Raw genomic sequence first — 19,493 nt, 5'->3', positions numbered from 1 at the left:
TATCCTCTTCCTTGCAATGACAGTGACACCCAAATTGATCACTAATAAGTTTTCTTAGCATACCTCTCCTTTTTTTGCACAAGAATACATTTTTCCTATGCCAGGTCTTGTTCCAGCTCCCATTTTTCTGTCTTCAGGAGTGGTTCCAAATGCTTTACTTAAATGTAAGTTGATTGTATTGACTGCATATCTTTTGTCTAAAATGGAATTTTAATGAACTCAAAGACATTGGTTACGCTTACATTGACATACTGTAACATAACAAAGCTTAGCATTTTTTTATAGTGTATTTAACATTGACTCCATTTCTGTCCAGCAGGATCTTTCCTGCCCTATTTTCCTCACTTCTGGATCTTTCTCTTGTTCACACCTGGCTGTTGCTGAAACCCTCATTCAGTTTTGGAGAAGTTCACAGGCATCTTCATTCATGGCTGGAACCTAAATCTCTGGAGCTGATGCTACCCTTGTGACCTAGGTTTCGCAGTTGTGCCTCAATTTCAACCTCAGACCATAAACTGTCTGTAGGGACACATGACTGCACCTCAGATTGTACCTCTTTCTCCAGGCCTTGCCTCCTCATTGCTTCTGGTCAGTCTTATTTTCTCTTAGTATTGAGTTGTTGCATTTTTTCCCAGGGAGCTGTGAATATGATCCACCATTCTGTTTTTTTGGCTTCCTTGCCTACCCATTCTGATGCAGGAATCTCAGGTGAAAACCATTCTGGCTGCATAGCTGTGCCCATCTCTGCTTTTCCTTGTTTAATTTGCTGAGTTGAGTACAACTTTGAAACAACAAACTGCCCCTCCTTCAGTGGTGTGCTTGTCTCTTAGTATTGGCTGCTGTTCTTCTCACTCAGCCCTGAATTCCTGAGGACTTTTTGTCTAGCTGTGCTGACAGGGTTTTGTACACCTGTCCTCTCCTTGTCATCTTCTCTGCTTTATTTAACTTTGCACAAATATTTAGTCAATTTTTGCTGCTGCTGTTCACTGACCACCATGTGGAATTCTTTGCACAGATCCCATGCCATAATAGCTGTCCTGCTGTGGGTTGGTCACTGCATGCTGTTGTCCACCTCTTTCTCCATCTGAGCCAACCAGAGGTGAGGAACACCTGGACCTGCCATTCTTTCATGCAAGAAAGAAGAGGTTAGGGGTGTGAAAATCAGTGGTAGCCTTGGATATAGCAACTGTGAAATCAAGAAATTAAAGATCTTGCCAGGGATGAGGAAGGAAAGTAGTCAAGTAGAAATCCTGGACTTTAGACAAGTAGAGTTTAGCTTATTCAGGGGACTGGTAGGTGTGATTCCTTGAGAAGCAGCTCTGAAGGGCAAAGTGGCTTAAGGAAGCTGGGAGGTCTTTAAGGACCTTTAAGAGCAGCCTGTTTTAAATGCAGGAAAATGATTTATGAGGAGCCCAGAAGAGGGTAATCACAGTGGTGGCCACTGATTGGCCCGACTTAGACTTTTCTAGAAACACATTTCCGGCCAAACCACGACATGGTCCCAACGTCAAAAGGCAATGTACAAGAAGTGAAGTGGGGACAGGCTGCAAAGGAAGAGTTTAGAACCATTGCCTGGGCATGCAGAGAATGGTATCAGTAAAATCAAAGCTCAGCTGTAGTTGAGATCTTCAAGGGACATCAAGGACAAGAAAAGATTCTACTATTGCACCAGTAATAAAGGCTGACCAAGGAACATGTGTGCTCCATGCTGAGTGGGCTGGGTGATCCACTCATGACAGAGACAATAAGTCTGAAACACTCAAAGCCTTTTTTGTTCAGTCTGCACTAATGATGCCTCCCATGCCCTGTGATCAGTGAACACATTCAGGAGGAGCAGGCAACAGTGAACAGGAATAAGGCCAGGGATTAGTTGAGGAAATTTGACCTGTACAACTCCATGGTATCCAACAGGCTGCATCTGAGGGAGCTGAGAGAACTGGCCAATGTCCTTTCAAGGCCACTCTCTCATACATAATAGTCTCGTATTCAGGTTGGAACATTTTGGTCTAAATGGGCTGACAGCCATGTGGATGGATGATGAGACTGATAAGGTGGCTAATGGTTGCTCTTGGCCATGAAGATACTGACATCAGAGTGCTGCAGGGGTGTGTCATAGCAGCTGTTCAGTCCAGCCTCTTTGCCACTGGAGGAGGCAGTGCAGTACTTGCTTATAAAATCTACAGATGACACTGATCACTGGGTGGGGAAACCAGTTGATATGCTTGTGGACATGCTGGAGGAATGAACCAACAAGCACTTTATGAAAGTCAACTAAGTCAAATGTTCTTCCTTGAGAAAGAGGAGGGCTACCTGGCTGAGAAGCAGCACTGCTGGAAAGGCCTTGGAGGCACTGATGGACAGTGAGCTGAGTGTGAGCGGGAGGTATGCCTTGTCAGCAAAGATGACTAACAGCATCCAGAGCTCTGTGGCCAGGAGCACAGCCAAGAGATTGAGGGACTTGATTACCATTCTTTGCTCCATACTTGTTAGCTCAGGGCTAGAGCACTGTGTCTAGATCCTAGTCTAGAATCCTGAATTCAAGAAAAACATTGGCAAACTGGACTAAGGTCAGTGGATGATTGTCGGGTTGATTGAATCACTGGATCAGCACATGAGGAAAGACTGAGACAGCTGGCCTTGTTCAGCCTGAAAATGCCTCTGAAGGGACCTAGCAACTGCAATGGCTTGCCAGGTCCGAAGAGAGGAGGTCCAAGAACACAGATTGCTTTTGCCATTTTACTGGACTGTGTTACCGGCCCTGTGGTAGTCAGTCAGAAATCTTCCTCAAACCACTCTCTCTTAGGGGTCATAGGGTGGCACAGTTATCATTTATAAGGGGAGTCAGCCTTTGGCGTCTTTCTTTGACCATAGAAACCTCAGTGGTAGAGACACTTTTGTCAATAAGCTGTAGGATAAAGTTTCTCAGCAGGGAAACTGTCCAGTAGCTGCCAAGTCAGACTTCATTCGCTGCCACTGAAGATAAAAATTCTGGTTCTCAACAATACCTGTGAGATGTGTGGGTTATGTCTATCTGCCATAGGTAGTAAAAAAGACTAGGGATCAAATTGAGCTTGTCAGACTTGAGGGAGTAAGAGGTTTTGGATTTTGTTGCCTGTCTCAAAGACAGAAATTCCAGGGTAGCTTAATTCTCAAGAAGCTCAAATCTCTATTTATTAGTGATTTTTTTTTTTAAAATCAAGATTGCTGAAACTGATTTTTTGTCCTGCTTAGGCAGTGAAGAATGCAGCTCCAGTTGTTCCTGCCTGAAATAGATCAAATTTTATTTACTGGGTTTTTTCTGGGATCTTGGAGGTGCACAGCAATAGGATCTGTGAAAGTTTTGCAGGCCAGCTGTTGTATAAAACAGGTTCAAATTACATCAACTTGCTTGGGACCTTGTCCAGATGGGTTCTGAATACCTCCAGTCAAGGATGGACACAGAGCATTTCTTGTCAGCCAGTTCCAAGGTTTTAATACTATAATGTGTTTTGTTTGTTTTGTCAGAGGTTTTTTTTACAAACCAATTCCTTATAGGACTGAATTGCCCATGCTGCAGTGAGTTTCTGTAATCTCATGCACCTCCAAAGGAAGGCTGGCTCTCTCTGTGCTCCACCAGTCCACATGGCTGTCGCACTCTGCCAGGTGATCTCCTTTTCCCTTTTCTTCTCCAGGCTGGAGAAGCTCTTGCAGCTTCTCCTGGCAGGTCTGTGCTGCAGCCCCCAGTGTCCTCCTGAGCCTCTGCGGGCCTTGCTCCAGGGTGTCACACCTTTGTGTTCTTGTGCCCGCCGGTCCAGATCCAGCTTCACCAGCGTGGAGTAGCAAGGAAGAGCCTCTTTCCTGGGCTTGATGGCAAAACCTGTGCTAATGCAGCCCCTTTTGCAGCTGACGTTTGCTATGGCTGCCTAACCCCTCAGACTCCTTCTGCACTTGTTATCTGTCCCTCAGGGCCCCCAGGTCCTCTCCTGCCAACCTGTTTTCTACGCCACCGATGCCCAGCTGTCCCCCTGGCCGGTGTGATTCCATCCCAGGAGCAGAGCTTTTCCTGTGCTGACCTTTACCGTGCTGAAGTGCCATGCTGTTTCTGCAGCCTGTCAGGGTCCCTCTGCACAGCCCTGCTGCCCTGACTGACTTGGGCTCGGGACTTTGGGAGGCCTGAGGACAGGACTCAGCCAGGAGCAATGGAGCCAAAGACAACGTGGAGCCTTCTCTGTGGCTTTCGACACGTGCAGCAGAACCAGACCTGGACCTGGGTTTTTCTTTAGCTCTCCTTCTGCTGCTCATCTTCTTGCAGAAGGCTTCCTCATTGCTTTCCCCATTGCTGACTGCTGTCATTGCCTTCCAAGCTGTTGTACTGTGACAACCATAGAAGCTATCCAAAGATGTTGTTCGTATCCCAGAATTTGTAGTGTTGCAGCTGTTCCTTGGCCTCTGATTCTGTCTCACAAGCCTTGCACATCTGGTTACAGGCAAGTGTGGTGGGGCCCCCACACTGTCTGCCATCATGCCATTCATTCCATGCTGTCCTCACTGCCCCCACTTGCAAGTTGACCATTTTTTTGTCACCACTGATAAAAAGTCTTATGGAAATCAAGGATAAAAAATGCATAATTTAGTAACAATTGCTTTTTGCTAATCTTTAAATGTTTGAAATGTTTGAATTTTCATAACAGAAAGGTAAACAACTCCAGCCTCACAAAAGACACTGTCTTACTAATGTTAATAGTAATCTCTTCCAGTTATCCATGGAATTCTAAGATAGAGTATGTTCAAAACCTTGGCTGATGAGATGCTGGTTCTGCTAGGTGCTTTCTGGAATTTCTTCAACTAGATAAAGGCCAGAATGGCGAATTTAAGTATTGAAACACTCTTTGTGTTTATAGTTAGAACTTTTATAGAAGAGTGTAGACCTGCACGAACTATTAACTTTTCTGTTAGGGCAAACCATGCAAGAGAAGGAATTAGGCAGGCTGCACAGATCCTTATCACATAGGCACTATCATGCCTCCAAAAGATTATTCCAGTAGCATGGTGAGAAAGCAAAAGACTGTGAGCTGGCAAAACTGGCCTGAGTGAGCCTTTGATCTTGCCCAAAATCCCATCTCTGCTGTGACCATAACACATCCCTAGAGAAGAATAAAAACACAGCAAGTACAATTCTTCTCTCAAATGCTCTCCCAACCTGTGGCCATTTGCAGTTCAAGGAATTAGATGCAGTTTTTTCTTTGGCTGATTTTAAAGTTTTTGTGCTTTTTAGCATCTTATAATATTTAACTTCCAGTTTGGTTAGAGGAATGAAATAGCAAATAACCCTTTCACTTTCATGTGATAAAAGATGTAAAAGTGTGGAGTAAAAATATTTATTGAAGGTTTCTGCTGTTTCTACAAACTTCCTAGGAATTTGATTAGATCCTGGGTCTAATACCCATTGAAGCATCCGGAAAGGTTGTATCACCTGTATTGTGTAGGCTGTATCCTAAGGACTCTGTAGGCCTCGCTCTGCTTCACCATCTGCCCGGGGGTTCGCAAACCGACTCTGATGGAACTTGGCATTAAAAGTCTGAAAATGCTTTCTCAGTCCAGAATTTTTAGGTGACTGTAGTATACCATCATTAATTTCTTCAGGCAAGGAGATGAGGAATCTTTTCATCTGTGCAGAACAGGAAAAAAACATTGGGGTGTTTTGTTGTATCCAAAGATTTGCACTCACTGCCTCGCTGCATTTGTTCTGCAAGCTGTCTGTCAGTTCCTTGATGTTTCCAGGGTAATGCTTTCTCTCCATGCTCATGTTTTTTTTTTATTATGCTGCTGATACTAACATTTGGAGAAAGCAAATAAGCAGTTAAAAATATGATGGTTTGGCTAAAGCTGAACAGAGTTTTTGCTCTGGTTTCTGCTTTTCCAAAGTATCAGTGGTTTCTGCTTTTCCAAAGTTTTACTCTTGCTGTACGTAGAGCAGGTATTCTACCATCTCAAAACAAAAAGAGTTGGTTGAAAGAGACATTTATTTGATAACCTTAATCTGTCTAAATAAAGCAGGGAAAAATTGTTAGTCTTCAGTCTGGAAAAGAAAATTATTAAGAAAGGGATGACAAAAACCTGTAAAACAGGCAAAGGTGCCTAGGGAATGCCTTCCCACTGCTGCTTCAGCAGTGCAGGGAAATGCCATCAAATGAAACTCACTCATGGCAGGTTCCAAATGAACAAAAGGAGGTTCTTCCTCCCACATTGCCTAGTGAGGTTCTGGAATGCTCTGCCTTGGGCTGTTGCAGATACTAAAAGGCAGCAACTTTGAAACCTTGTCAGAGACACAATGCTAGGAGAGCCAGCTGTTGGCATGACCTCGTGCAATAGTTCTCATGTCCTTGCAGCACACAGGGAACAGATGCATGCCTGGTATCTCTCACATAGGTGTTTGTGCCTTACACCAGATATAAACTATAATTTTAACTGTAACTAATTCTGTTTCTAAAACAAAACATGAACGCCAACTCACTTTTAATTTCTGTGGAAATATTATAACAATTAAATATTTTAGTCAAATAAGTGAAAGCTAGAGTGAATATTGTAGAAATAGAAAAGGTTGTCTAGTAGATCTATTTTAGTTACTTACAGTACCTTTTTATGGTTTTCCTGCATGCGTTATTCCAAATTAAGAACCAACATTTTCATTTAAGGTTATACTTACTTACTCATTTCTAAGCTCAGTTCATTAGGTCTTGCTTCCAACCTACTTCATATCCCCTCCTCTGCTAACTTCCTCATAAAAGAGAAAATAAAAAAGGGGTTTGTCAATAGAACTAATGCAGTTCACTAATGTATTAAAATACCAGTAAAAGTTGGCAGGATCGTAAGTTGACACACCTGACGGCTGGTCATGTTGAAACTTTGACATGAAGGTCAATTTCGCCTCGGCCAGGAAGATGTGCTGACAAAGGCAGGCATCCTACATGGCAGCTTTTACTTACAATGGGTGAGGCTTGTTTTTGAAATGCCAATATGAGCACCCCACCCCCCCTTTAGTCTAGGGAGATGCAGCACTTTTCTAGTTTGAACAGGACAAATTCACTGTACTGTGGATTGCCAAGAGTAGTCTCCCTGGCTGCCGGTAGCTAAGCCTCACTCGAAAACAGCCATGAGTCAGGCTTTGTGGATTCAGGCGGGGTCTTCCAGAAAGCATTAGCCTCAGTTGTGTGCTCCTGCTCTTCGGTCTCTGCTTGTCCCGTGCCACTGAGACCTGCCCCACTGTCTGGGAGCTGCTGTCGGAGGCAGAGCTCCTCTGGGCACGCCTGTCCAAGGGCTGGGAATGTGTCAGTGTTGCTGTTCTGGAACATGACAGATTCGTGCTTCCAGTGTTTAGATATTCCTTGCTTCCTTCTCAGATCCGGGAGCTGGTTCCTGAGTCCCAGGCCTACATGGATCTCTTGGCCTTCGAGCGCAAGCTAGACCAGACCATTATGCGGAAGCGCGTGGATATTCAGGAAGCGCTGAAGAGGCCAATGAAGGTAGGTTGGGAAAAAATTGTAGATTGTGTCAGGGGAGGAAGACAATTCTTGTAGTAATGGTGGAAATACTTTTCAAGTAAAAGTCCCATGAGCAGAAATGCTTTGGTTAGACAAAGCTCTTAAGAGTGAACAGCTGGGAATCAGCAATAGAAAAAAATTCTGTGGCTATTACCAGCTCTAGCTTCTGGAAGTCTTTAATAAGTGGAATAATAACCTAGGGATAAATAAAGGATAGATAAACCCTGGTTTGGGAACTTTGTATTAAAATTATACAAAAAGAGAAAATAAGAGATTAGAGAGGTGTGCTGAAGATATGTATTATATTTCTAATTCAAATTTGGTCAAAAATGGAAATTGTGGAATAACAGAACATACAGTGGGAAGAATTACTTACAGAAATTATTATTTGTGTAAGAAAAGAATGGATGACATTTTCTGCAGTTTCTATTAGATAAAAGTTCAGCACTTCGCTCTTCCTAACATTCCATTGAAAAGGTTTTTTCTAAGTTTTCTGAGCCTATTCATTGGAATCATGGAAGAGTTTAGACAGGAGGAAACTGGAAGTTATCTAGTTTAACCTTCTGCTAAAAACAGGGCTGTCAAGGCCTTGTTGAGTTTTGAAAATCTGTAAGGATGGAGGTTTTACAGCCTTGTCAGGCAGTCTGTTACATTTTTTGCCCACTCTTATTGTGTACAATTTATTTTCATGTCTCATTTAAGTTCTTGTGACTGTATTGGGTAGCTCATACTCTATTCCTCAAATAATTCCCATGGAATGAAGAGTTTTGTAGCTATATGTCTGCCGTGACATAAAAATATCATTCTTGTCTGTGCCAACAAAGATCAATATTTTGTTGTCTTTGTCACTGTACAGGTACCTGATAAAATGTGGAAAGCTTTTACTGATGGTTTTCTAGTTGATATATGTGAAACAAGTGGGAAAAAAAAATTAAGTTCTATTAACACCTCCTAGACAGAATAGAAACTGAATTGTGGATGGTCTAAATCATGAGTTCATTCTTAAAAAGTTTCACGCATAATAGATTTTACTCTCAGAAGAAATTATTTGTCTTACCTTCTTGATATGTGTAGAACACCATTCTTTTAAACTAGTTAGGAATCTGGCCATATTTAAAGGTGATTGAAGACTTTGACTTGAATTCGTAAATCACCAGGAAGTTATTTATTCTGTGGCAAACTCTTTAATTAAAAAGTGCACAAGGTCCTAGCTGTAAGCTGTGCTATGGAGCTATTCAGTGTCTGGGATAGGGAAGAGTATAGGAGGCACAACACACTACAGAAACTGTAGACAGAAAATTTTGTTTCCATCTAGGGCTCAAACTTGGGTTTTTCTTAATGTTAAGTGTTTCCATTTTATTATAGTTGCAGAATTGGTAACAGGAGTAGAAGTTATCTCTGCATTTCCATCTCTTATCAAAGCTCTTGTAATTTTGAAATACTTTCCTTAAAACAGTAATTCTTAAACTGGGATTGTAATCCTATGAGAAATATGAATTTGTCTAAAGTACATGAAATTATGTGGGAATATGCAGGATTTCTCAGAGTTATGAGCTGTGTCTGCAGTTACAGTGTTTGTCATGGTGATTGAGCTGTAGCTAGAAACAGTTGTAGGGAACCAGATTTATGTAGGGAACCAGATTTATGGTCAAGTGTTGCTCAGGCTGGGTTTTTTTTCTGTCTAAAGACTAACTATTCTGGAGAAATTTTAGGGTTAAGTGGTTAAAGAATTTATTTTTGTGAGGACAGTGCATAAAATATGTTTGGCTTGTTGATCCTACTTGGATTTCCTGAGACCAGTTGCACTCTTGAACCAGATGACAGCTGTAGGATGGCTCAAGAAGTGAGGAGACCTGGCATTTGGGCGGCTGATGAAGGGGAAAATGGCCTTCCCCACCTGTCAGCAGCCCTCTTCAGGTGCTAGCTTTTCCTTGGCAGTTTTCTGCTGGTTGGGCACTGCTGTGTACTCTCCTCTTCTTCAGCCAGTCCTGCATTCTTGCATTTCATCTGTCATGAGAGTCTCAGAATTCCTTGTCTGCAGAGCAGCATTAGCAAGAGTCCTTGTACTGACTTCATGGAAGACTCACATGGTCAGAACTCAAGAAAGACCTTTTGGGAGGTAGTCAGGCAGACAGGGTTGTTTGACAGATATAGCAAGTTCCATGGCCTGAAGGAAACAGAAACCGTACGCTCAATAGACCAGTAGATGACATTAAAGAATGAATTACTGAAAGTCTACACAGCTCTAAGGCCATGGTGGACTTCAGGAGTGGGATTTATTTCGCTAAGTATAGACATAGCCATTTCCTTCATTTATATGTGAGCTAGTCACTCTCAGCTCCCTTCATAGTTGAGAGAATAAGTTGGGTATAGGCAGTGGTGTTCAGGGCACAATTCTTCTCATGCAGAAGTGGATGTTTAAAATAATGTAGATAAATAACACCCTAGAAATGCTTATTTCTCTCCATTGTGTAACCCTGAGATAGACTGAGATGATTTTCATCCCAAAGCCTGAACCAGGGTCTTCTGACTGAAAGTGGGATGTGACCATGACACAAGCAGGGCTCCTACTCCAAGCACCACTCCTGGCACCACAGACGGTAGTTTCATCTCACCTAAACCAGAGACTGTTGCCCAGGGACTGTCACTCTCTTGCAGTGAAATGGTGTGAGACATTCAGTTTACCAGACATGTGTATAGTTGCAGTTTCCAAACTAAATTATTCCAGGTTCTCCATTTTTAGGTGTAAAACAAGTAGTAGCATCAGAACACCATCATAGTGTATCTTTCCCTGGTTTTGTGAATTGAGATTTTTTTCCCCCACTTTCGGGTTCTAAGATGACTGAGGAATTGATATTGGATTGTTGCCAGAAAGCAGTTTTGTTTTTTTCTGAAACACTTGCCTTGTGGCATAAGTCTGTGTGTTCTGCTTTTTGCATTATGAGATAAAGAAAATCCGAACACCTTATCTCCTTTAATCAGTCAGTGTTTTAAATATGTCTTTCAGGTTCTTTAATGTTTTCTTTTCTCAAGTAAAAAATTAATTCCTCCCAATCCCTGTAGAAAAATAATTTTTCAGTGGACCTGGCTTCTTATTACCTGTCACTCTATAACTCCTCATTCTCTCCTGAGAAAGTACAATATACAGCTATGAAATAAGCTGCTACAGCTGATTTTGTAGACTACTGTGTGTCCTAATTTCCATTTTATTCCTCTGTAGCATTTGCTTCACCTTTTTTTTGCGTTTTGTTGTTGTTTATGCTTTTATAGAACTGACTGCAAGTGTTTTTCATGTGTCAGTACAATTTTGAACTCAGTAAATATTGTCTCGTTCCTTTTATTATTCGTGATACTTGTGTAGTCTACCAAGTCACTGTTTTTTCTGCTTTGGGTTGGCCATTTTTAAGTTCATGTCCATTTTTTTTTCAGGAGTTACCTAACTATTTGTTTTGTTTCCTCTACAAATTTTGGCATATCTTGCTGCTGCTCTGAGCGAGATGCCTCTATATTCCAGCTCTAATATGGACATTCTTCATTTAATTTGGGTATTTTATAATGATCAGACAGTGGTCATTGTTTTTTCTGTCTCCTGATCTTTAGTTTCCATGCTACCACTGTTCATTTTGCTTTCTAAAAAGTTTTTCTTTTCTGTGAGACCAGGAAACAGTTACTGTATATGCAAAGGCAGAAAACACAAATTTTAATCTTTTCTGTGCTTTGTGCTTGAGGTTTTTATGCTATGTTGAGGTTCATAGAAATTCACCTTTAAGATATACTTAGAGAGCTCTTAGCACAATACTTCTTAAAAGATTGGCAGTCAGATTTTGAGTCTGAGTCAGTCAGCAGTAGACTATTTGCTAACAATTTTGTTGGTTTGAAATCCCAAGCACAACTTCCCTGGAAGTGTCCAGGAAGTTTTGGGTCCAGCCTGAGAGTTCATTGAAGGAAACTTAAGTTCAGCAGTTGATAGAGATTTGTCTAGGGGATAGCACACAGATCATGGGATCATCAGATACTTACTTTCTGATTCAACTTGCTAGGAATTCAATACTAATGGAAACTGGAAAAAAAAAAGTAACACTGTAAATGAGGGAAAGTTTTCTGAAGGATTTGGCAGATTTTCAGCATTTCACCCATTTACTTGAACTTAAAGCTGTATTGATTTGTGTGAAGATGACATCAGAGAACTTGGAGAAGGAGCAAGCTGTAGGTGTGCTGCTCCACTGTTCCTGTCTGCCTCCCATTCAGATCTGTTTGATTTCATGTGAGCTCGCCCAGCAGTTGTGCTGAAGCCTTTGCAGGAGTTAATTGCTGACATGACTACTCATCTGTTACATATGATTACTTTTTTCCTTTTCATTTTCTCAAGGAGAAATTGTAAGTGAAATACAATGGGTTTAGGGGGAAGACTTTTCATTTTAATATGACTGCTATTTAAAGTTCCTTTTGCTGAAGCTGAGTCAAAGATCAATGTCTCACTGTATGAGAGCAAGGAGATCAAGCATTTACTGATTTTTGGACAAGAGATTGTTTGAATCACAATATTGATCAAATCTCTGTGAAGTTCTCCCTGCTTAGCTTTGCCGTTTTGGGTGATAAAGTTCTGGTGTGTCTGAAGAGATGAAATGTGATGCTTTCTTTTTGCCCTAGAGCTGTAAGTCTTCTCTTTAGTTTTTGCTTCCAGCTACTGGGAGTTCCTTGGTGCTTGCCCTTCTGTTCTCTGAGAATCCACCATACAGAGAGGAGAAGGGATTTTAGATCTGTGTGATAAAGCACATGGCTAAGAAATTTACATAATTTATTGAAGGGCAGTCGCTTCTTGCCACCGCTTTATTTAAGCTACAAAGCTTAAAAAGCAATAAAGTTGCTCATAAATGTTATCATTTCGTGCCTGGATGAGATGGAGTTGCTCAACTGGAGATGGAAGAATATGTCATTCTGAAAGCCTTCTGGATATGAGCTTGATATTATTGTGGAACAGTGATACTGAGAGGGAACCAAATGCAGTGTTTTTTGGTGTGTATCAGCAGCTGAAGAGACTTTGTGGCCTGTACTAAAACCGCACCCAGCACCATGTTGGTGTCTTTCTTTCTTGAGCTGAGTTTTGACTATATCTCATCTCTGAACTGGCATCTTCCAAGATTGGACATCCTTATGTTAGCAGTATAGCTGTGCGTGCTGGAGTTGTTACTGGATAGATCCCTTCAGGTAGGATTCATACTGTATTCTTGGGTCTCTGCTAAGGGTCTTGCTTCCTTGATGGTAGTTTGAATCAGCTGCCAGGAAAATAGTCACAGTAGGAGAGAAGGAGCTTAAGGGTCCAAAGTAACTGTTCCTGACTGTGGAGCCACAGTTCTGAAATTTTACTAGGGATTTTTAAATTTATTTTCTTTAAATTCCACTGCATGAAGTATGCATTACCACTGTTGGTAATAAGGGTATGTAGGGAAAGTTCAAGAGCCATTGTCTAGTTCTTGGACCTGGAAGAGGAGACAGCCTCCCAAAATGTCTGGGAGCAGAACCATTCCCAGGTACCTCTTACAAGGAGCCAGTGGTGCTGGTGACACTAGATGTCTATTAAGTAAAAGCCTGCTTGTGTATGTAGATACAGTTCTGCAAGTAATCCAGGTGGGGATAAAATTTAGGGATGCTGCATAAAATGTCTGGGGTAGTGTGAAGAGTTTTGGGTTTAGAAATGTGAAGTCCTTCATAAGTCCACCACACAAAATAGAGATTTGAAATCATTAAAATAATTATATTATGAAATAGCACTTTGGCAACAGAAATCCTGTGGGAAAGGATGGATAAAACATGGATTCACAAGAATGATTTTCTGCTACTCTGTCTGTTCTTATCTGTGTAAACCTGACTTTTTCTGGACTGATGGCACTTTGGAAAATCCTGCTCCCTGTCAGAGCATACTGTCAACACTCCATTTCTATCTAACCTCTCTGTCACTGTCTTCTCCAGATCTGGCAAAATGCAGTAATTTTCCTGCTCCTCTTCAACCATACACCTCTGCCTTCCCCATTCCTCTATGCCAGATTATGCTGTATAATCTGCTGTATGTAACTTCATTCCCTCCTATGTGTGTTCAAGCTTTACGAGATTGCGCCTTTCTTACCTTGTTTTGACAACTGTAGCCTTTTTGACATTGTATTCTACATAGGTATTGGAGATCAGAGTCCCAAAGTAATTTTTTATAAGAATCTTTTCTGGAAATGCATGAGACTTAATGGCTGGGTTGTCCACATGATGCACGGAAGGAAGGGCACTGAGAAATGACACAGCCATAAGCCACTACAGTGACTTTGAAATTTCAGGTGGTCTGTAAAAATGACAATGTATTAGCATTATTTTATCTCTGTCAGACTTGAGCACCTGGGTTAGGGATGAAGCACTTCACTCAGGTCTCCCAGCAAGCTGGAGCTGCAGCATGTTTGCTCAGGGTGAAGGCAGGTGGGGTGAAGAGGAGAGTAAGGCAGCCGGTGTCAGTGTGTTCAGGTGTGTCTGCAGGAGGATTGCTACCAGATGCTGCATGATGGCAAAATGTAGATGTGCAGAGATGTGTCTGGCAGGTAGTTTGCAGTATGAGCTGTATTTGTGACTGCCATTTACAAATCTGAACTATGCAACTATGAAAGACATTTGTGTTGCAATAGAGTTGCAGCTGAATTTTGGCAATCTAGCTAGGCTGAAGCCAGAAAGTATATAATACCATGCTTTACTCACAATGATTTCTCAGATATCTAATCCAGAAATATAGGATGTATCACTTTAGGCACGACAACCTCCTGTCTTCCTCCATTTACAGTGAATTTCAGCATGTTTATATAGCCAAGAGTTTTTGAACGGAATTTTCAGATTCAGCTCTTCAATGTATTTTCATACATAACAGAATCTTAAATTATAATACAACCAGTGTAGCTTTACAAAACATGGAGATTCCCTATTAAATGTGTAATTGTCACCTTTCCTGCAGCTTCCTCAGATCCTCAACTTAAACTGGGTATGTACTTTTCCCTTTTCTATGTGCATAACAGCAAAAGCGGAAACTGCGACTTTACATTTCCAACACATTTAATCCTGCAAAATCAGACGCTGATGACTCTGATGGCAGCATTGCTTCGTGGGAGCTGCGTGTGGAGGGGAAGCTCCTGGACGATGTATGACTTATCTCTGCTTCACTGGGGCTGGCAGGATCTAAAGATTGTCCTTTGGGGTGTTAGGTTTTACTGGGGACATCAACTGAGACAAAACATGTCTGAATGGCAGTGTTGACATGTTGCTGCTAGGAAGGTACTGTGCCCAACCCAAGTGAGGGAAAAGGCCCTAATGGGAATGTTGGAGAGTGCAGCAGAAAATGACGCAGACATAAGGACAGGATAGGTAGGAGGAAGTGGAGAGAAGAGGGCTGAGATTAATTCCTTTAAAGAGATGGCAGGGTTCAGGTTACAACAGGTGGGGTAATTCTGGCCTACAGTGAGCATTGCATCTTGTGAAAAGCAGGATAACAAGGAAAAGGCAGTACTTCATATTCTTAGGGGGTACAACAGGATGTATGAATGGTTAGAGCAAGGATGGAAGAAACATTTTACCATTATGAAGTCCTCAGAAACCTCAGTGGTGGATTTAGCTGTCCTTGGGGAAGGCTGGACTTTCCTAACAAAGGTGTCATCTATTTGAATAGACTTCACGGGTAAGCATTTGTAGGCTAAACAGATGGGAAACGTGCATGCATGGAGAGGACAAGACTTTCAGTCTGTCTGGAGGTAACTGTACATGAATCAGTCTTGCTGGAGAAGGAAGTGGTGACAAAGTGCAGCATCCTGGAGCTAGAAGTTAGACAAATTCAGTTTAGAAATTAGAGCATAAATTTCAATAAACAAAGACATTCTTTATTGGAACAATATAGCTTTTCAATTTCCAGCATTTTAAAATAAAATATTATCTGCATTAAATACAAAAAAACAAATTGGAATCCTGTGGCCTGTATTCTGTGGAGAGTCAGGTAATCATAGACCTTCTAGTTTTTAGTATAGACAGTATGAGCTGTGCAGTAAACAACAAATACTGATAATTAAATGAAAATAAAAAACTTAAAAGGAAATAGTTATGCTTAGTGTATGAGAGTCTGCAAAACATACTGTAATCTGATAAATCAGACCAAGAAATTAGCATTCATCAGAAAAACCCCGGGCTGTTAAAAAGAAAGGTATACAGAGGACTTAGGATTATAGAATGGTTTGGGTTGGAAGAGATCTTCAAGACCATCTCATTCCATTCCACTGCCCTGGAGAGGGACACCTTCCACTAGCCTGTGTTGCTCAAAGCCCCATTCAACCTGGCCTGGAACACTTTCAGGGATCAGGCAGCCACAGCTTCTGTAGGCAGCCTGTGCCTCACCACCCTCTGAGTAAAAATGTCCTTCTTAAGATCAGTCCAAACCGACAATCTGCCCCTCACCCTTTCACTACAGATCTTGGTAAAAAGTCTCCCTTGATTTTTCTTACAAGCCCCCTTTAAATATTCCCTGCAACCTGTGTTTCTCTGGGCTTACCAACCCCAGCTCTCTCAGCCTGTCTTCACAGGACAGGTGCTCCAGTCCTGAGGTAATTTTCATGGCCATTCTCTGGACCTTTCTCATGGATGCCATGTTCACCTTACAAGACAGTCCTTTTCAATAACATTAAGAGTCAAGGAAATCTTCCCTAAAAAGTGCACTGTTCCACTACTGTTGAGATTTTTTGCATCTTGTCCTATTTTTGTCAGAGGGAGAACTTAGTTAGATTGATCACACTTGTGGTTTACGTGGGATTTATTGTTCAAGACAGACTGAGAAGTCTCAGACACAAGCTAATAAATGCAACGTCTGGTTCTTCTGCTTGTACAGCTCAGCAAACAGAAGCGGAAGTTTTCATCTTTTTTTAAGAGTTTGGTTATTGAACTGGACAAAGATCTTTATGGACCTGACAATCATCTTGTGGAGGTGAGAAGGCTGTGCACCCTTTGTGTACAAACCAGTTACTGGCACACATAAACACCTGGTGCCTGTTGCCTCCCTTGTTTAAGGGACTTTGCATTCATTATCTCATGTATTTTCAAAGTTTTCAAAATTCCATTATTCTTAAGAATATTTGCTAAAGGAATCTACTCTAAAAGCATAGATGATTTAGTGCTGCAGTGCACGTCTTAGAACAGAATGTATGAAAATATGAAAATATTGTGCACATTTCTCCTAACGAGTAAAGTATGTTAACAGCAGAGCAGATTCTGCACTAAAGCTGAATTGAAATGGCTGAGGGGATGGAGTGGGGGGCGGGGGGGGGCGGGTGTTGTGGTTTGGGGTTTCTTTTTTAGATTGCCAGATCTTTAGAAAGCTTGCGCTTGTCTGATTCTGGTATGATGTACTGTGCAAGATGCACCTCCATGGACATCAGTGAAAAAAAGACCAGCAATTTTGTTTTTCCCTTTGTTAGTGGCACAGAACTCCCACGACCCAGGAAACGGATGGCTTCCAGGTGAAGAGACCTGGGGATGTCAGTGTGCGATGCACATTACTCCTCATGTTGGACTACCAGGTCAGTGTACTGCTTTTAGCCTGGAACATATAGCCTCTGGGACCTAGTGCAACAGAGCAAAGTCGTCCTGTCACACACCTCAAAACCCAATATACTTGTACTTGCAGTGTCACATGGTCCGTTGTAGTTAGAATGATACCAAACTGACGGATTATTTAAAATTTAAAGGGAACAAATCAAGTGAATTTCTAATATAGTCTAGCAAAATATTTGTCTTGGCATTATGATAATTTTTATTGCCCATCTGCAGAAAAAATATGCATTTCCTCCTCTAGCCTTTTAGAGGATAGTCAGAGAAGTTGCACACAAGTTACACATGTGGTTCTTTAAAAAAAAATTAGAGGAGAAGCTTTTGCTAGTGATACCTGAACTAGCTGTATAGCTGTGGCAGCCTTACCTTGGCACAAATGATGGATACTGCAGTTGTGGTGCTCACTAATCTGGCTGCAACCGTCCCTGGAAGAAATGTTGCTGTCTTAAGGAAACTGCTAACTGTTAAACTCTCACTGCTGTGAGTAGGTTGGGATCCCCCTTTTAAATGACAGTTCAGGCTCAGATGCATTTTGATGGTGTACCTTTAAGAACTTGTTCTCTACCACCTTCTTTTGCCTCCAGGCAAATAGTATCTATTCAGGATATAGACACTCCATTCTATATTAACAAAGAGAAAATTTTATTAATTTTAGGGAGCATATGGGCCAACTGAAATACTGATATAGGCAGCAAGAATCTTTGCTGTTAAGATAATATAATGATGTTTGTTATGCTCACAATTATTATAAATTTATGCTTTAAAGTAGATGTTCTTTTGTTCTTAGGTCCTGATTTGTTATAAAGCTAGCTTTGGGTGACCTGCCATCCATCAGATAATCCTTGCTTATTAATGTGATGAATACTAAACCTGAGTATGAGTACGCACTTGAAGAAGCATCCAGTTCCAGATTATCCAAGGGGTTTATGTTACAAGAGATGGAGAACAGGGAAGTTGAATTATATCACTGAGATTAGGAAAAGAAATAAAATCCATTGATTGGTTGTGGTTGGGTAAATTTTTTGGTGTGCACCAGAATGGTTCATTGCCTGAACAGAGTTCCAAGTTGACGTCAGACAGCATTTATTAGCAGCTGTGGAAGTGTCATCCTGCCTTCCTTCTCTCTGTCTGTGGTTAACTTCCAGTAGTTCACAGGAAGGGCTGTTCTTTTTCTTCTCTTGTTCCCAAAAGTCAAATTTTGCGTCAGTGTTGAAAGGGAAAATTCTTTCTGAGTCTTGGTGCAAGTTTTTATTATTTGAAGCACGTGCTACAGGTAGTCTGTGTGCACGGCACAGGTACAAGGTCCTTTTTCCAGAGCGCCAATAGTGGGACACAAAAATACAAACTTGTGTTTTTGCAATCTCTGCCACTGAATGGGATACTTCTCCTGAGGAACAGAGTCCCCCAATTAAAACTGAAACTTCATACTTGCCTATCTGTCTGCTTTCCTCTGTACTGCCCCCTCCTTGGCTTTCTGTTCCAGCCTCCCCAGTTCAAGCTGGACCCACGGCTGGCCCGGCTGCTGGGGATCCACACGCAGACACGCTCGGCCATCATCCAGGCTCTCTGGCAGTACATCAAAACAAACAAGCTGCAGGACTCCCATGATAAGGAATACATTAACTGCGACAAGTACTTCCAGCAGGTAACTCTTTTTTTTGGACACAGCCGCTGTTTAGAAGCAAACTCCTAACATCCAGCCACAAATTTGGGATGAATGAAAATTACTGGTTTTTATTTTCCCTTGATGGTTTGTGGTATCCTCAGTACTGAATGGCTTTCAGCAGCCACTACAACTAATATCATTAACACCCTCTCCATGTGCCAGTATTGTCAAAACCAAGACCACATAAAAGCATCTCCACCCTTTCTGTGAATATGATTATGGGGTTTTTTTGAAAGGTAATGTTAACTGAGCTTTGTTTTTCAGGCTCACATGACTTACTTTGAAAGCAATTGAAAGTAGGGTTTGTGACATACTTCTGTGTAAGGAAAATACTGGCAGTTACAATGAATGAATAATGTTTTAGCAACCAGTGAAAGTAAATGTTGTGATGAAATTTGTGTCCTGGTTTTCTTTTTAATTTTTTATTTTCTGTTATTAATTTGCCCTACAACAGCTCAAAGTAACCAATGCTTGAAGTAAATTTAAAGACACCTCTGCACATTTGAAACTACAAAATGCAACAAAATAATTGTGGGATTTGTGGGTGATTTTAGGAATATAAACCCAAAGTGATCATGGTTATCTAGTCGCTCTCTTGTTTGTTTAGGGTTTGGTTTTTTGAGGATTACAGCATGCAGTCTTTTTTCAAAAATAGTGACAACTCCATATTAAAACCACATAAGAATTTTTTGCAA

The 19,493-nt window shown here is 41.4% G+C and overlaps 1 protein-coding gene across 5 annotated transcripts in view; it reads left to right on the top strand.

The window, feature by feature from the left end:
* SMARCD3 (SWI/SNF related, matrix associated, actin dependent regulator of chromatin, subfamily d, member 3) overlaps positions 1 to 19,493 on the top strand; it is a 74,622-nt gene that overhangs the window by 39,273 nt on the left and 15,856 nt on the right. For all 5 annotated transcript variants that reach the window (XM_039726489.1, XM_039726487.1, XM_039726491.1 and 2 more), the window contains 5 exons: positions 7,380 to 7,502; positions 14,564 to 14,686; positions 16,414 to 16,509; positions 17,000 to 17,101; positions 18,616 to 18,777. In XM_039726489.1, the coding sequence (XP_039582423.1) occupies positions 7,380 to 7,502; positions 14,564 to 14,686; positions 16,414 to 16,509; positions 17,000 to 17,101; positions 18,616 to 18,777 (606 nt within the window). The remainder of the gene's footprint in view (positions 1 to 7,379; positions 7,503 to 14,563; positions 14,687 to 16,413; positions 16,510 to 16,999; positions 17,102 to 18,615; positions 18,778 to 19,493) is intronic.

Source organism: Passer montanus, unplaced genomic scaffold, assembly GCF_014805655.1.
Source record: "Passer montanus isolate IOZ18808 unplaced genomic scaffold, ASM1480565v1 scaffold59, whole genome shotgun sequence".
Taxonomy (NCBI): domain Eukaryota; kingdom Metazoa; phylum Chordata; class Aves; order Passeriformes; family Passeridae; genus Passer; species Passer montanus.
Note: the sequence above shows the minus strand (reverse complement) of the source record. Positions and strands in the feature narration are given on the sequence as shown.